This window comes from Bubalus kerabau, chromosome 1 (assembly GCF_029407905.1).
Source record: "Bubalus kerabau isolate K-KA32 ecotype Philippines breed swamp buffalo chromosome 1, PCC_UOA_SB_1v2, whole genome shotgun sequence".
NCBI lineage: Eukaryota > Metazoa > Chordata > Mammalia > Artiodactyla > Bovidae > Bubalus > Bubalus kerabau.
In genome coordinates, this window is record NC_073624.1 from 18,101,504 (window position 1) to 18,120,994 (window position 19,491).

The 19,491-nt window shown below is 42.9% G+C and overlaps 1 protein-coding gene across 1 annotated transcript in view; it reads right to left on the reverse strand.

Moving 5' to 3' along the window:
- The window catches only part of LOC129644192 (antigen WC1.1), a 60,489-nt gene extending 45,411 nt beyond the window's left edge, over nt 1–15,078 (reverse strand). The window contains exons 1-4 of the mRNA XM_055569693.1: nt 15,006–15,078; nt 9,569–9,889; nt 1,783–2,091; nt 1,372–1,689 (exon numbers count right to left, since the gene is read on the reverse strand). Coding sequence (XP_055425668.1) covers nt 1,372–1,689; nt 1,783–2,091; nt 9,569–9,889; nt 15,006–15,078 — 1,021 coding nt within the window. The remainder of the gene's footprint in view (nt 1–1,371; nt 1,690–1,782; nt 2,092–9,568; nt 9,890–15,005) is intronic.
- Between the last annotated feature and the right edge of the window lie 4,413 nt (nt 15,079–19,491).

The window sequence follows — 19,491 nt, forward strand, 5'->3', positions numbered from 1 at the left end:
ATGACAATTAAGAAAATGCAGTATTGGTGCAAGCATAGACAAATGATAACATGGAACAGAATAGAGAGTCTTAAAAAGCACAGACATACTTGCCCTTCTGCTTATGACGAAGGCGGCACTGAAGTGGGGAAAAGAGTCTTTTCAGAACAAGATTGACTCAATTGGATGTCCATATGAAACTTATCTTACACCAATATCAATCCCAGAAGGAATGCACAATTATATGTAAGAGAAAATACTAAAATTTCCATAAGACACTCTTGGAGAATGTTTTTATGATCTTGGAGTAGGCAAAAATTCTTTTTTAAAGGCTATAAGAAGCATTAAATGTACAGGGAAAAGTTGGCAAGTTATGTTTCCATAAGATTAAGAAATGAGTTCATCAAAGGACACCACTGGATTAAGAAAAAGAAAATAAAAGACCAAGGGTTAAACATGGAAAGTAAGTAACACATATTTGCATCCAAAGACATTGTCATGGTAAGTAGTAGTATCATATCTGTAATAGTCAAGAACTGGAAACAACTCAGATTCATACTGTCAGTAGAATTGATTAGTACATGGCCATATGATCAAAGTCATACTTTACAGTAATAAAAAAAATAAAGTGCTACAATATACAATATCATGCTGCTGCTGCTGCAGCTAAGTCGCTTCAGTCATGTCCAACTCTGTGCAACCCCATAGACAGCAGCCCACCAGGCTCCCCTGTTCCCGGGATTCCCCAGGCAAGAACACTGGAGAGGGTTGCCATTTCCTTCTCCAATGCAAGAAAGTGAAAAGTGAAAGTGAAGCCACTCAGTCGTGTCCAAGTCTTCGCGATCCCATGGACTGCAGCCTACCAGGCTACTCCATCCATGAGATTTTCCAGCCAAGAGTACTGGAGTGGGGTGCCATCACCTTCTCCAACAACATCATGAGTGAATCCCAAACATAATTTTGAGTCTAAGAAATTAGATACAAAAGATGCAACATACTGCATCATTTTATATAAAGTTCAAAAATTGATAAAACTCTCTATGTTAGCAGAAGTTGGGTAAGCGCTTTTCCCCGTCGAGGAGAGGGGACGACAGTGACTGTGGGGCTGGGGACATTCTCTTTGTTGCTCTGGGTTGGGGTTCATACTGAGGTCTATACTTACTGCTCCTACATTGTTTTCTATGATTATAAGTAAGCAACAATGTAGCTTAAAAATATATTATTCCCCTTCACACTTCTTGCCCTGGCCTGAAAAATGAAGGAACAATGAGAAGATCCATATTTCACCATGAAATATCTGACTTTGAAGTCCATTTTCCCTCACTCTCTGCTCTTGGGGACATTTCACTCCAGGAGCATCCTGAGTACCAGTAGCCCTTCCCTGTCTCTTACCTGAGCAGATCACAGAGGCTGTGTTGCCATGGGAACAGTCAGGACCACCCAGGGCAGTCACAGGACAACTCCACAGGAAGGACTCAGCCCCTGAGCAGTGAAATCGGGCTGTTAGGATCTGATCACCTCCTTCCACCAAGTGTGGTCCTCTGGGGGTGGAGATGGCGACTCCACAGCCAAGCTGACGACAGACAACATTGGCATTGGCCAGACTCCAGTGGGAGGCACAGAGCACTCTCCATCGTCCAGAAATGTTCATCTCCACCTGCCCCTCACATTGAGAGGAGCCGTTTGTCATGAGCCGGACTTCTGAGTATGCTGATAGGAGAAGACAGAGTTTCAGCAAAATCACATGACTTTCTCACCTGAACAAGGTGTTCACAGAGGTGAAAGGCCTGACCTGCATCTCACCTGAACAGACAACCTGAGCAGCTCCACTGTGGTGACAAGTGCCCGCTGGACAGGGCACTCTGGGGCAGACCCTGAGCTGAGGCTCCTCCCCCTCACACCTGAACTCTTCAGCCCAGACCTGGCCATCAGACTCTCTGAAGAGCTCATGTCCCAGGACAGACACAGCCTTGCCACACCCCAGCTCTGCACAGATGACCTGGGCAGTGGGGAGTGTGAAGTTCCCATCAGACACTGGGGTCCAGACTTCTCCAGAATGCACTTCTACTCGCCCTGAGCAGGGTCCATCCCCTCCAGCCAGACGCACAAATCCTAAGAGGAAACAACAAAACCAGTGAGTGTTCATGGTACTGACCTCAAACCACACATTACAGGCCGTGGTGTCAAAGTTTTTCTTTTTAAAAATGGAGCATGTAGAGAGCCTTTGACAGTTAGTGTCCTAATCGAATTTTCATCAGCAGGTTTCTGAAAAGAAATCCAGGAGGATTACAAGGTCAGTTTGGGATGGCTGAATCCCAAGAACATACACTTTGAGACTGATTAGAAATCTGAATTCCTAGGTCTAGGAGCCTAGAAACTACAGAGCACAATTCAGATCATTGGAATGGCTGAATGCTGGAAACACATCTTTTAGCATTGGTTGGAGAAGTGAATTTCTCATTTAGCAGCCTAGGACTTACAGATCCAAGGATAATGTGTAATATGCCAGCACTTAAAAGTAGAGATATGCAGAACAGAACCCACCCAGAGGAATATGGGCTATGATATGAGAGACCTAGCATCCAGACAAGCTTAGAAAGCTTTCCTGGAACTTGTTGGGCTAATATTCCGATCAGTTTTCTCTCCCAGGAGCTAGTCCTCAAGTGACTTAGGTGAGGGAAAGTCTTGAGGCTGGATCCATGAGGGGATGCCAACCTGTAGACGGGTGACGGCTCCAGAAAAGAAATATAGATGCTGTCACTAATTCGTGTTTATGTCATCACATCTTGTCTCTTCGATGGCAAAAATTCCATGAATTTCTTCAGTGACCTCAGTGGGAAAGAAGATGAGTTAAGAAAACTCAGAGAGTCATAGAGAGAGAGTCCCAGCCATCTCTCTTGAAATCCTAGGATTTGTCAAAGAACCTGGTAGAGTGTGTGTTCTCAGTGGGAGCTTACCAGACAGCTGAGTTTCCAGATCATCTCCTATTAAAGGTTTTTCTTCTGAAACAGGACTTATAGAAAATGCTAATTGATTTTAATACTATCATTGTACTAATTCTAACCACAGAAAAATATGCATTCTTCTCAAGCACAAATGGAATATTCTCCAGGCTAGGCTACAAATAAGTCTTAACAAATTCAAAAATATTAAAGTAATTCCAAGTATCTTTCATGACTATAATGGAATGGAAATAAAACTCAATAGTGGTAAGGAAACAGGAAATTCATGAATATATAAAAATTAAACCACACATTCCTATTTTAAGACTGTTTTCTCTACTTCTATTAAGAATGCCATTGGGATTTAGATAGGAATTGCGTTAAATCTGTAGATCACTTTGACAAGTACAGGCATTTTAACAATATTACTTCTTCCAGGCCAGAAGCACAGAATGACTTTCCATTGATTAGATGGTCTTTAATTTCTTTCATGGATGTTTTACAATTCTAAAAGATGGCATGTTGAATGTTTCACAATTCTAAAAGGAGGAAGAAAAAGGAGAAGGAGGAGGAGGTGAGCAAACAAGCTATAATTTGGAGAGTTCCAAGTTGAAAAAGCCTCAATATGGACAAAATATGTAAATATTTGTGGGAAACACTTGTTGGATAGGTTGTTAGCATATTGCATCGCCCTCTGCTCCTCCCATCTACCACTTAAGCTGCTATCCTTTTTCATTTCTCCCATTTCAGACAAGCAAACACAATTTTAAAAGACACAGATGAATGCAAAAGAAAATCAGAAAGGATAGCTACTGCTGTAGAAGTAGGGTGTAGGTGGGGTATATGGCAGGCAAGGTGGGATCAAGGAAGTTTTAAAACTAAAGGAGAGAAAAATAAAAGTTTTTTTTTATTTTTATTAAAAATAAAGTTCATCATTTGGTCATCAGAGGAACACATTTTGAACAGAATGAAAATAACCCAATGAAAAAACTTTATTTGATTCATCAAGTATAATTCCCTGATTTTTAGATGTGTTCTGATTATTTATTTCTAAAGTTCTTACTGGTAAAGGACTGCTTAGTGATGCCCAACATCCAACCAAAAAATTCTTAGAATTTCCAAAGGGGAAAAATGTAACCCATAACATATTTTAAAAAAAATAATCATTTAAATCAGCTTCAGAAATTACAGAAATTATTGAACTGGCTGAAGAGATCTTTAAACTACTAATATCAATATGCTTAATGAACAATAAAAATAAACATGGAGGAAAACTAGCAAAAATAAACAAATGAGACTTCTAAAACTGAAAAAATATAGTATTGGAATGAACAATTATTTGGATTAATTACACAAGAGACTAGACATTGCAGAATAAAAGAATTGGGAAGTAAAACACAGCAGTAGAGACTATCTAAACTGAACCAAAAAAAGGCAGAAAAATATGAATGGAAACTCAATGGCATGTGGGATAATATAAAAATATATAAAATATGTGTATTTGGAGATTCAGAATAAGGGATGTGTAGAAAAATATTAAGAAAAGATAAATGAAATTTTTTCCAAAGTTATTGAAAACTATAAATCCACTGATTCAAAAAGCTAAACAAACCCCGAACAAGGTAATGAAATCATTCTCAGAAAACATGACAATGTAAATACTGAAATTCAGTGGTAAACAAACAAACAAAAATATCTTAAGAGCAGCCAGGGAAATTTGACACATTATATACAGCAGAACAAAAGGATAAGTATTATTTACTGACTTTTTGTTGGAGGCAGTGAAAGTCAGATGACAATGTAAAAACATATTTAAAGTATTGGGGTTGGGCATTTGTTACTCTAGAATTGAATCACCTATAAAAATACTTTTCAAAACTGAATGAAAATTAAGATGACTTCAGGTAAATGAAAAATGATAGAATTGGAGGCCACCAGACACACACTACACAAAACTGCCTCAGAAAGTTCTTCAAGCTAAAGGGAGATGACAGCAGATGAAAACAGGGATCCACTCAAAGGTATAGACTCTGTGCTAGATGTTGATTCTCTGTTAGAAGATTTAAGGCAAAATATTAGCAACAAATTATAAGATTCATAATAAATTTATAAGTAGAATGTATGACAATGATAGCACCAATGACCAAAGTGGAAGAAAACTATGGTGACTGACATTGCATGTTGTGACATAACATCATTTCAAGGTAGAATGTAATTAAAGATTAGTAATTCAACATGGGCTTCCCCAATGGTTCAGTGGCGAACAATCCATCTGCCAATGCAGGAGATGCGGTTTGGATCCCAGGTCTAGGAAAATCCCACATACCACGGAGCAACTAAGCCCATGCACCACAGTGAGCCTGTGCTCTAGAGCCCGGGAGCCATGACTACTGAAGTTTGAGCACCATAGAGCCTGTGCTCCACAGCAAGAGAGGCCACCGCAGTGACCACCTCGTGCACTGCAACTAGAGAGTAGCCTCTGATCTCTGCAACTAGACAGAAATCTATGCAGCAATGAAGACCCAGCACAGCCAAAAATAAATAAAAATTATTTTAAATTAAAAAAAAATAATTCAACATTATTATCACCTAAAAATCTGATATGATTAATAAGCCAATAGAGTTTTAAGATAAAATAATATACTCAAAGATTAAAATAGGAACAAAGATATAACAAATAGCAGTCAAGTACACTTAAACACAATTATATCAATAATTACATTAAAGGTAAATAATTTAAGTACTCCAAATAAAAAACAAGATGATCAGACCAGATAAAATAAGACAAAACAATATACTGTCTATAAATATATATGTGTTTGAATATAAACACAGAAACATATTAAAAAGGTAAAAAATTATATACTATGCAAACACAAATCAGAGAAGGCTGTATACAGTATCTATATTAATATCATACAAAGTCAGACTATAAGACAAAGAATACATTCAGAGAAAAAGAAACATTTTATGGTAATAAAATACAAAAGAAATTATATACTAGCAAAACTGGTGGCTTAAAAACAAAGTGAGGCTTAGAAGAAAATTTAGAACCTTGATGCTTCCTTGATGCCTACATTAAAATAAAAATAGAAACAGAAGAAAATGATCCAAGACTCAAGAATCTACAAAAGCAACAACGATCATAATTGGAAAGTGAAAGTTGCTCAGTCGTGTCTGACTCTGTGACCCCCATGGTCTATACAATCCATGGAATTCTGCAGGCCAGAAAACTGGAGTGGATAGCCTTTCCCTTCTTCAGGGGTCTTCCCAACCCAGGAATCAAACCCAGGTGCCCCCTGTTGCAGGCAGATTCTTTATCAGCTGAGACACAAGGGAAGCCCAAGAAAACTGGAGTGGGTAGCCTATCCCTTCTCCAGGGGATCTTCCTGACCCAGGAATCAAACAGGGGTCTCCTGCATTGCAGGCAGACTGTTTACCAGCTGAGCTATCAGGGAAAATCATAACTGAAAAAGAGGAGTGAAAAGTGAATACAGAAATCAATTAAGTAGAAAGCAAATACAAATCAAAAAAATCAATAGGGTCCATTAGTGATTCTTTTAAAAAGAACATAAACACGGATAATCTTCTAGCAAAACCAATTAAGAAAAAAGAGGAAACACAAATTAACAACACCAGTAACAAAAGGAGGAATATCATTATAGATCCTCCCAACATTTAAAGATAAGAGATATGAACCAGTGTTATTCTAATTTGAACATTTTTTGTAAAGTGGGCCTAGTCCTTGAAAACGCATTACTTGTGAAACACAACTCACCGAAATCTGATACAAAAAAAGAGAAAAATATGAGTAAACTTGTATTTGTTAAATAAACAGAATCCGTATTATAAAAACTTTCCCCTAAGAAAACTGCAACCTCCAAATGCTAGCACTTCCACAGAGCTCAGAAATGACTCCCACAACAGGATAAAGGAAGAGAGGGAGGGAAGGAATGAGGGCAGGAAGGAAGTGTAACACAGAGGCTGTGGTGAATGTATGAGTTGACCTGCATCTTTCCAACCCTCCGCTCCTGCAATCCTTGCATCTTCATCCCCTCACCATTTTGCACTTCAGTACTGTAGTCCCTAGTGGCTCAGAAGATAATCAAGACTCTGCTTGCAATTCAGGAGACCCAGGTTTGATCCCTGGGTGAAGATGATCCCCTGGAGAAGGAAATGGCAACCCACTCCAGTATTCTTGCCTGGAGAATCCCATGGACAGAGGAGCTTGGTGGACTAGGGTCCATGGTGTCACAAAGAGTAGGACAGGACTGAAGCAACTTGGAACACTTGCACCACAGTCCTTCTCAATTTGTTTAGCCCCTCATTGAAATCTCCTCCTTATTTCAAACAGGCTTCTCTACAGTCTTCTCTAGTCATTGTTTCTACTCTAGATTTCTCCTAAACACAGTACTCCACTTCCAACAATCCACTACTGAGGCTGAAATTTCTCTTCCATACCTGACTCCTAAGATTAAGCAGAAGAAACTCCAAGAGTTCAATTTTGATTAAGATAATGAAAAGACAAGCTATTCTAATCTTATCTCTACTAAATCACCACCACTTAACTTCGCATCATTAAAACATGTCTGAAAATACAGAAAAGACAGACCAAGGGGAGGAAACTAGTGACAAAAAGAGAAATAGAAGGAACCTGGAACCATTCATAAAAATGTGAGAGCCTAAGTTAGAGCAATGGTAGTCAGGGAGTACAAACCACAAGCAGTGTTTAAATATCAGAGAATTCTCCAATTCTTTACTTTTAAGTGTATCTTAACTGGTATTAATATCAAGACATCAATCTTCTTAGGATGATAACATTTGGAGTTCTAACTTCACAGAAAGTTCAAACATCACACACTCCATTTTCATTCAGATGCTGATTTATCAAAATATGGTAGAGACACCTGTAGTGTTTCCACAAATTTATCTGCAGTTAGAACCATGATTAGGACATTGTGACGATGACAAAGGTTACTTGAGATGCCAGAAGACAGGTTTGCTTAAAGCAAAAGTTTCTAACTAAAATTTAAAAGCACCTTGAAAATAATTATTTTTAATAAGAATAATAAAGAGAATGGAAGAAAACTTTTTGAAGAGATGAATAGATTTATGACATAGTGCTGTAATGGTTTCACAAATGCATACTTATCAAGCAGTTTTGTATGTCAGTGATACCTCAATAAAGTACCTTTTAAAAAGGAAAAGAATTGTTTTCTTAAGGGCTTCAACTAGAATCATCAAAGATCTGTTGAAGGTGAGATTAGAAAAGATCACTTTTCCAATGATCTTCCTCAACATAAACACCCAAGAGCTGATTGGCTGTGGCTGCTAAGGACCTACTGCAGATGTCCTCAGGGCTCCCTTGTCCCATGATCACATCAGATGGGGTGATTCTTGCCTAAGACCAGCTCCCTATTTGAGGAAACTCACTGTGATAACCGACAATATCTTCCTCCAGTCCAGCTGCTCTGATGGGATTAATATCCTGGACATCCAATCCACAATTATAATAACAACTAGAAGCCTCTCTGTCAAATACTGTGACCACCCACCCACACCCTAGTTTCACTGCTGTCTTTACTGCATCCACCTTGGCAAGGTCAAACATATAGACAGCACTGAGCACTTCTGAGCAGTCACTTCAGATCCTCTTAGTGTCACTGCCTCTTATACGTGATGAACTTCAGCTGCTGTGTTGTAAACTTCAAGCCTGCATTTTCCTGCTCCCTCAACATCCCTGCAAATGTGATGTGAGCTCCCCACTCGGTTGATCAGGTGCACCAGTGTGATGAGATTGTTTTCTGCCACAAGTTCCACTTCTGGCTTCTTCTGACTGTGACCTGCTGCTGCTGCTGCTGCTGCTGCTGCTGCTGCTGCTAAGTCGCTTCAGTCGTGTCCGACTCTGTGCAACCCCATAGATGGCAGCCCACCAGGCTTCCCCATCCCTGGGATTCTCCAGGCAAGAACACTGGAGTGGGTTGCTATTTCCTTCTCCAATGCATGAAAGTGAAAAGTGAAAGTGAAGTCGCTCAGTCGTGTCTGACTCTAGCGATCCCATGGACTGCAGCCTACCAGGCTCCTCCGTCCATGGGATTTTCCAGGCAAAAGTACTGCAGTGGGTTGCCATTGATTGTGACCTAGAGACATTTAAATGCACCAGTGAAATCCCTTCACACCTTTTCCTTGTGTAACTGCACCCTGACCCCCAGTGTGGTCACTTGTCCACAGGTCTTCACATGCCCTTTTGGGTCACCATTGCTTGGTTGAGCCTATTCTATCATCACATCCTCCACATAACAACATGGAGGAGTGTGTGACTCTGACATTCAGACCCTATGAGTATGATAAACCTTGTTCCCCCAACTCTTCTATGACCCCTCCCCCACCATGTAGCCACACCCTAGTGACCATTACGTCAAAGAAAACAGAACAATTACCATGATGAGACTATGTCACAGAAGTCAAACCCAGAAGCTGTATCTGTATGAAACTTTTGACCTCACCTCTCTGCGTCTTGTGACACATCACAAAGATCCTTTATCCAAGTATGTTCTAAAGGCTGTATCTGTAATCTCGAGTCATTCTGGTAATAAGACAGAGGCTTTTCCTGCTAGAGATCCCCACACAGACCAGACAGGACTTACCTGAGCAGACTACTCCAGCATCCCGATCATGAGTATAGCTATCATTACGATAGTCTTTAATATTAGAATGCTCACAGTCACTGACAGTTGACTCTGTCCCTTCACATGAAGTATACAAAAGCCAAATAGGGCCAAGTCCTGGTCCAAAATAAGCACTTCCAGGAAAACCAATGGCAGCTCCACACCCCAGCTGTCTGCACACTACAGATGCATCCTTCAGTCTCCACGCGTAACAATCCACTGTGCCCCATTCTCCTTGGTGCTTCACTTCCACTCTGCCCTCACAGCGATGGGCTCCATCCTTCAACCTCAGCTCCAGAGCTGCAAAAGAGACACAGACACAGGACACAGGAGAGATTTTAGGAGACCATGTAGTGGTGTATATTTAAAATGTAAGCTCTCTGAGGAGTAAAAGAGTGCATGGGATATAGTATTTCCTGACCTCTGTGGTATAAACATTCCCACCGCGGCCAACTCTAAGCCCCCAGTGTGCCATCACTGAACCTGGAGCAGGAAGGGAGGCACCAGGTGTTTCTCACGAGCCTGTAGAACCAGCTCCAGGGACACCACCGAGGACAGGCCTTCAGGGACTCTGGATGCTGCCCTCCCTGTAGATGTGCCCAAGGCTACTAGGGCCCAGCTTCTCTATCTCAGTTACAGCTCGTGGCCCCAGATCCAGGGAGGAATCGTTCCTCTCCTTCCCTGCTCATAGGGAGCATCTCATCCAGCTCAGGAACAGAGGCTGGGGTAACAGGTTCTGAAATGTCCTGGCTATTCCTGCCACCTGGGGTTCATGTCCTTGTGTAATCCACACTTGAATGTACCTAGTAACACGCATCTAACAAATGGAATTTGACAAAAGTGATCAGATGTCACTTTAGCGATTAAGTTTTAAGACGACTCTGGTTTCTGCATTAAAAAGGAGTTCATTTGTAGGAACATTATAGATGGAAACATTACTAGTGTTCAGCAACATTTAAAATTCTCTTTTTATGAGCATGTGGAAATAGTAATACTTCATTGCCTATTTGAAGTTAAGCATAACCATGTGATCTGGCTCATTCAACAAAGTGGCAGAACAAATGATGTCACTTCCACATAGAAACATTTAAGAGCCAGTATATTTTTCTACCACAGCGAATACTGCAGCCTTGTATCACAGTGGGATATAATACAATGGTGGAGAATCCAACAACCTGAGTGCTTGAAGAATTACAATAGCAGAAGTCCTGCCAAAGTGAACAGAACATGTTATGTAAGGATACATTTTGTTTTTTTACTACACCATACCTAGCTTACTTTTACTAAAATGGAAAATAACAGCAGAAAATTGACAGAAAAATACTAAGATAAAGACTAGGTATATAAAATTGAGAAACATCTATACTAACATCTAAAACCCCAAGAACAAAAAGAGATGTCAGGGTAGAGTAGACTGAAGCCTTAGATTTACTGAAACAAAAAAATAAAATTGCCAATATAAAATTCTACACTCAAAACCATTCTTTCCAAGAATGAAGACCTCAAATGTGCCATTACCAAAATGCTGATGTAGGAGACAGCAGCCTCCATCTTCTTAAAAAAGACCAAACTTAGACAGCAATCAGTAAGAAAAACAGCTCCAGAAAGATGAGGAGTACCTTAAGAAGTCTGACCATGCCAAGATACTATCATTTTGGAGGCATCAGTACATCCTCCAAACCAGAATTACTCAGTGTCAAGGGTGCCAGGAGAGTTCCTCTCACCAGGAGGGTGAGAGCAAGCTGAGTAACCAGTGTCCCTAGCCTTTGAGGGCACCATATGAAAGTCCGGCTTCAGGTTCACTTCATGCAGACCTCCAAAGCTGAGCCAGTCTTATAGAGATGGTTAGGCATAAGAAAGAAGAGCAAAGGACCAATAGCAACCACATGGCAGGAGAAATCACAGTTCACAGTGACCTGCTCTGCAGACAGATGTAGCAGATTTTACCCCTGTAAGAATTAATAACCAGCACAGATGATGGTTTCCAGTAGTCGTGAATGGATGTGAGAGTTGGACAGTAAATAAGGCTGAGCCCTGAAGAATCGATGCTTTCGAACTGTGGTGCTTGAGAAGACTCTTGAGAGTTCTCTGGACAGCAAGGAGATCAAACCAGTCAATCCTAAAGGAAATCAACCCTGAATATTTATTGAAAAGACTTATGCTGGAGCTGAAGCTCTAATACTTTGGCCACCTGCTGCAAAGAGCTGACTCATTAGAAAAGACCCTGATGCTGGGAAAGACTGAAGGACAAAGAGAAGAGCAGCACAGGATCAGATGTTAGATAGCATCACCAACTCAATGGACATGAGTTTGAGCAATGAGCCATTGTTGGTCTTGGCCTTTGCTGCCTTCCTAGGCCTTCCCACAACCTGAGCACCTGCAACCATCAACTCCCCCAGAGAGGCACCTGCAACAGGCCCCCAAAGCCAAATGCGTGCACACCATTGGCTCTGGCCACCACCACTGCTGGTCATGACCCTAGGCTCTGGAACCAGAGGCACTGCTGAGAACACTAACTACCATTCCAGTGACAGCAGACCCCCTGCAACACTTGCCAAACACCACACAGTTGTCAGTGCTGTGGACATCAGCAGCCTGAGCCAAACAGCCTCATGCCCTCCCAGACCCAGTGCCACCTTATTCCTCTGCACTTGGCACCCTGCAGTACATTCCAGTGTGCCGCTACCCAGAAGTGAAAGGCTTTCTCTACTGAAATCAGGACATAGAGTCTGGCAGAGGTGACAGCTTTTTTAAATGTGCAGACATCTACAAGAGAATAAGACATCAAGAAGAGTCTGGGAAACAAAATCCCACCAAAGGAATACAGTAAACCTCTTGTAACCAGCTCAGATTAATGGAGATCTAAGAATTGCCTGGCAAAGAATTCAAAATAATACTTCAAAAGAGGCTCAGAGAGTTACAAGAGAATTCAAATATTTATTGATAACAGGAAAATAATACAAATAAAATAAGAACAATAAAGACATATACTTAAAAAAAAAAAAGAACTAACCAGATATTTTGAAGCTGAATAATAAATGAATGGGTTTTCCAGGTGATGCTAGGGGTAAAGAACCCGTATGCCAGCGCAGGAGATGTAAGAGACTCAGGTTCGATCCCTGGGTCTGGAAGATCCCCTGGAGGAGTACATAGCAACCCACTACAGTATTCTTGCCTGGTGAATCCCATGGACAGAGGACCCTGGTGGGCTACAGTCCATGGGGTCACAAAGAGTCACACATGACGGAGGTGATTTAGCATGAACACAATACAATGAGTAAACTGAAGAATTCAGTACAGAGATTCAACAACAAACCTGACCAAGGAAAAGAAAAAAAAAAAAAAAGAACCAATAAGTTAGAAGAAAGATCAGTTGAAAGTATCCAATTAAAGAACAAAAAGAGAATGAAAAGAATATGGAAAGCAGTGGGAACTATGCACACCATAAAAAGAAACAATGTATTGAATGGAGCCACAGGAGAAGTGAAAGAGAAAAGAAATAATGGCTGAGGACTTCCCTGGTGGTGAAGTGGATAAGAATACGCCTGCCAATGCAGGGGACATGAGTTCAATCCCTGGTCCAGGAAGACTCCACATGCCGCAGGGCAACTAAGCCAGCGTGCCACAGCTGCCAAAACCTGTGCACCTAGAGCCTGTGCTCTGCACCAAGAGACGCCACCACAATGAGAAGTCTATGCACTGCAGCGAGGAGCAGCCCCTGCTTACCGCAGCTAGAGAAAGCCCGCATGCAGCAAGGAGACCTAGCAAAGAAAGAAAGAAAGAAAGACTGAGAATTTCCCAAACCTGGGGGAAATCTGGAAAGATGATGCTGTGAAAGTGCTGCACTCAATATGCCAGCAAATTTGGAAAACTCAGCAGTGGCCACAGGACTGGAAAAGTCAGTTTTCATTCCAATCCCAAAGAAAGTCAATGCCAAAGAATGCTCAAGAAGCTAATAAGTAACCCCAAAATTTCAATTCAAAACAACCTTCTCCAAGACGCACAGAGTAAACTGTCCAAAAGCAAAGACAAAGAGAGAATTCTAAGTCTAAAGAGAAGAAAAAAATTGTCACCCAAGAGGACTCCCATAAGGAGATCAGCATATTTGTCCAAAGAAACCTTGCAGACCATGAAGAAGGATTGGAAACATACTCCACTCTCACTCAGTGGAAAGCAGCTCCCAGGAAGGGACAGGAGAGGGCATGAGAGAAAATGCTCCCTACAGAGTCACAGCAGATCCTGGGAGGGGAAAGGACCATCCCAGGCTCCCAGCACATCAGGAAATGAGTCCCAGGGACCGGGGCAGGGACTTGGGAATTTATACACCTGAGGCTATGCATCAACTGATCTCTACAGACAAGAGGTCGCCTCTCCTGAATGCGGGCTTCTCTGCTCCCTAATGACACCTGGTGGGAACAGGTGAGGCCAGCAAGCAGAGCCTCTCACAGAGCCCAGTGCTGGGCAGACAGTCAACAAGCAGAGGGGAGCCCGGCAGATGGGGGAGAGGAGCCAGAGAGAGGCAGGCAGGTGCACGATTATCTCTGATCCAGTTACAAGGAGTGGCCATGACACCCAGCCCTGTGGACACCCTGTGTGCTTCACAGGCCAATGGACTCAGTCCATGCTCTGCAGCCCCGTTCCTCTCACACAGACAGGCTCCATCCCCCTTACACACACAGCCTCACACACTCCCACATACACATACATATTCTCACACAAATACACACAATCTCCCACGCTACTCAAACATGCCTCACACACCCTCACTCACCCTCACATACTCCTCACACACCCTCATACACCACTCACACACTGCTCACATACTCCACACACACACATACACACTCTTCACACCCTCACACACACAAATACATAAACTCCTCACACACACATACACCCTCACACACTCCTCACACACTCACACACACACACTCCTCATACCGTCACACACACACACTCTCACACAGTCCTCACCTGCACACATACACACACACACACAAACACAAGCACAAAGCCTACAGGGGCACAGACACAGGAAACACGGGGACCCAGGGGCAGTGCTCACACACTAGGCACGTGGAGCATGTGGGAACAGCCCAGAGTCCCAGCTGGGGTCAGTCGCTGGAACTTGCACACACTGGGAGCCACTGGAACCCTAGAAGCTCCCAGAGGACAAGTGAGACAGCCGAGGGGACTCAGGCTGACCCAGCTCTGTCCAGACCAAAACTCACTGCTCTGTAGAATCTGCCACTATGACCAGTGGATCCCCCACAGGAGATGGACCAGTATTCACAGCCGGAGCGCTTCCTTTTCAGTGAAAAACACTAAGACTGCAGCTCCACAAATCCAGACACCTTTCCCTTCATCAAGGCCTGCACTCCCTGCTACGGACCCAGGAAAGAGGGGCAGCTCTTACCTTGACCACCCACCACGGTGCTGAGGAGGAGGACACAGAGTCCCCACAGGGAGAGGTGTCTGCCCAGAGCCATCCTGACCCCACGTCCTCAAGGTCACAGTCCCAACTGCAGGATCAGCCTGTGAGGAGGCGTCAGGGTGCCGACCGGGGTTTATATAGACCACCCCTTACACCCTCCCTCCTGAGAGCCAATAGCGACACCTTTCACCATTTCAGGCACTATCGGAGGCTGCATCTGCCACTTTCTGAAGCTCAGACACCAATGAGCTTCTGCATCTTCAACATCTCCTTATATGAGCAACACGGTCCTTGGACCTCCTGCTTCCGTGGTCCTGAGAGCCGGGCCCCATAATCAGGACTGGCGTAGAAAACTATGAGTACCTTTCTTTCCTCTGATCACCCTGGCCGATCCCCAAGGACTGTGAGATTTTTCAGTCAGGTTGTGGAATCGATTGGCCCACAGGGAATAACTCTAGTGGAATCAAGCACTGATCTTCCAAGTACTGAGCTCAGGGTGGAAGCCAAGTACTAGAAGAAGGTTTGAAATACAAGAATATTTGTCAGGCCAGAAGAAAATGAGGACAAGGATTGCAGGAATTCACAGGTAACCATGGAGAGGGTGAGGCGGAAACCATTAAGTTGAGGAGATGAGTCTGCAGGTCTTTCTTCTCTTCTCAGACTGATCTGGAGACTGGATCCTGGAGAAGGTGTATTTATGCTCAGTTGTGTCCTACTCTTTGTGACCCCTGGGATGTAACCCGCCAGGCTCCTCTGTCCATAGGCTTTCCCAAGCAAGAATACTAGAGTGGATTGCCATTTCCTTCTCGAGGGGTTCCTCTAGACCCAAGGATCAAATCCACATCTCCTGTGTCTCCTGCATTGACAGGGAGGTTCTTTATTGCTGAACCACCTGGGAAGCCCTATAAGGGATTTTCACATATGCTAAATCCCTTTCCTTTTATTGCATTTCATTTTATGTGAAATACCCCTTTCACCTAGTCAATAAATGATGCTTCAGGAGAGAAAGAGATTGCTGTTACAGGAAACAAAGAGAAAGTAGTGGTCATCATTCAACCCTAGCCCTCCAAAATAGGAGTGGGGATCTCTAGAAGAAATTATGTAGCTTAAAAAGATTAACATTTTCTAAACTTCACGATTTCCACCTTTGGAAAGGGAGAGTTTGGTTTAATAGGATTCAGAACCCACCTGTGTTAGCCATAACTAAAGAAGATGCAAAATATTATTTAAGGGAACTGCCCCCAGAGAGGAGGGTAAATAGAAAGTATTCTGCTGCACAGTGGCTGCAGGCAAGGGGCAAAGAAGAGGCAAATGAAGCAAAAAAGAGAAGAGGGTTCATTCATTCTGAGTTCAAGAGGAAAGCTGGTGGCAAGAATGGAATTCCAGGTGGATTGGAGGCACAGAGCCAAGCAGGAGGGACTGATGTGCAGTGTGGCCATTGCTGCCTTGTTGTGTCCCACTGGTCAGAGAAGCCCCCAGATGCTCTCCAGAAAGTAGCCCAGGGATGCATATAGAGACTGAGAAGGGCAGTAAGGATGCAAGACAGAGCTCCCCCATCGAAAGTCAAGGTCACTAACATACTGCCCTCATTCCTCATACTCCCTCAAGCTCAAGATTCCCAAGATACACCTTCTGGTCCACACAAACCCACCGTGAGGCCCCCTCACCCTGACTCGCATCATTTCAGCACAAACTTGGGAAGGACTCATCTGTGACACAAACGCCCCAGAGTCCCCACCAGAGCTCAGAGATGGTGTCACACCCTTCCCCACCCACACACAAAGGTCTTAATGAAGCCAACATGGAGGGAAGCTGTGGGCCAGTCCACAGGCCTGTCACATCCCCCACTGGAAGGACCCCTCATCCCGGTCAGCAGACACAGCTTCTCTGTCCTGCCATACCCATCCTTCCTACTTGAGACTCAGGTAAATGAAAAGGGAGAAAAGTCAATTGAACACATGCTTTTCTCCCTCTAAATATGTTAATATTAACCTGTTATTTTATAACACTTACTTTTCCTGTGTTCCTCTGACTTCCAAGCCCCCATCTGTACATGAACCCCATCTCCTTCTGGATGCTTAATGCAGTGGTGATAATAACCGATTATAAATGTCAGAACCAGAATATAAACTCAGGTGCTAGGGTAGGAACAGGATCTGCTCAGTCACTAGAGTCGATGCTCTACTCCCCCTGGGACCCAGAGTCACCATTCCTTAACCAGTTATGGACTCTGCAGCATCACCAGAAACCACCAGACAAACACCTAGAACACAGGATGTGCTTCCTGGAGTCCAGTCATTCCTCCCACAGGATGACACAGGGATGTGTTTAGTGAACCAGGTGCACATGGTCTCACCTCAGGATTGAGACCTCATAGGTAACATACTGTTAGGGACTCCATACCCCGTTATAAAGATGGAGTGGGCTGGAAGGAGGGGCTCAGCCAGCGCAGGCAGGCTGTGCCCAGGCAGCACCCTCTACCCCAGAGCTGGGGATCCAGGGTCAGCATGGACCAACTCACCCTCTGATGAAGGTTCGTCTTCTCTGACACATAAGGAAATCTCAGTGTCTAATCTCATCCAAAATTTGAAGGAGGGAAGCTTTAGGGAGGACACTAGCCCAGCTGTGTCCACGTGAACTTCAGGGGTCCACGTGAACTTCAGGGGTCAGGAAAACAGGCTCAGGAATCAATCTGCCTGGCCTGACTCAGAGCTCAGCCACATACCATGTGTGTGACCTTGAACAGGGTCCTTACACTCTCTGTATAGTGGCTTTGTCTGTAAAAGAAGAGTTATGCTTGTGTATAGATGACAGAGTTTTGGTTAGAATTAAATGAGTTGGCATTAGTAAGAGATATAACTAGTCAACAGTAGTACATCATCTTGGCGGAGAAACAATATTAGGGCCCCTCTCTCCATCCCATCCCAGGAACCCCAGGACTCCATAACAGGAATTCAATTCTGTTACCTGGAGCCTTGACTGGAGCTGTCAGAACTCTCCCAGGAACCACATGCTGTGATGGTGATTGGGGCCAGAGTTGTGAGTCTTCCACACATCGCCCCTTCTCTCTGTGCCCCAGAGAGAGGTTCTACTGCTCATGAACCTCGACCTTACCAACTGTGAACCTCATGAACTAAGTTGTTTACTTGCTAATTTTACTTTATAAATGGACCTGGTAAAGTTCTGTGTCTAATTCACCTCCTTATCCCCAATGCCTGCTAATTAAAAATCCTAAATGGTGTCTTTTGTATACCTGAATGAATGAACGTCAGCCAGGTATTTTACACAAATCATTTCAATCAAAAGAAATCTTTTGAGATATAATTTAACTTGATATGAAGACTTAACAGCACAATGCAAGTTGTGTCAATTGTTGTAATATTTCAATATGATTAAATGGTATAAGCTATGTATGGTTCACTTCTACACTTTTCTGCAATGAATGCAGTCAATTGCAATACCAGAAACAAGACTAGCCCCATTCCAAGAGCAGTGCTGAGAGAGCCAGTTCTAAACAAAAATGCTGCATTGTTGTATATCCGAAGATAAGAAGACAGACCTCAGCACACTGACAGGTGAACACCATGAAGCCTCCTGGTCTGGTCTTAATCAGATATGGCCATGTGGTCCAGATGTTTATATACTTATCTTTTGGCATATTTTCAGTTCAAACCACACATAACTGTAACAGGAAGAAATTCTGTTATAAAAAAATTTAGTTTAACAGCTTCTGTATTGAATTAGAAGTGCAGAAGTAAAGAGCAGGAAGAATCCTGTTCTTTAACTTAGACTGTTTATTTCATCTTATGGATTGTAAAGCAATACAATATGTACCATTATTACGCCCAAATCACCATGAAAATATGGAGGTTTCAGAGGTTAAGTAATCTCTTTGCTGGGAAAATTAATAATTAAATATCCTTGGTAGAGGGACATTTTCAGGACCAATCAGAGTGACTAATATACAAAATATTTTTGGATTAAAAAATAACTATACAACTTTAAAAGGAAACAATTAATTGATTTGTTACACCAAAGTTTTGGAGACCCACCTCACCATCTGTGTTCCTTGTATGGATGAGACCAAGGTTGGTAAAGGCTTCTTTACTAAAGACCACTTCATCACAAGGGCATGTGATGAGCTTGGTCATGAGCTGGCTGAGGTCCAGCCCATTATCGCTCTTCAGCCCTTTACAGTCTATAACCAGCAACATCTAACAGAGAGCGTGGCACTGAATTGACCTCATTCATTTCTCCATAGTGCAGCTTCAGATACCCAGAGACCAGAGCAATCAAAGCTACTAAATCAAAGACAAGCAGATTCTAAATGGAGGGCATGCAGACCAAGGACCCTTCCGCACTGCTGTTGGGAAGTAAGAAACCCTCCCACCCCAGACACCAGCTGGGGGAGGAGAGACAAGAAGATGTCTCCTTAAATAGAGAAAATCAGTCTCAGCAGGGAGCTTCA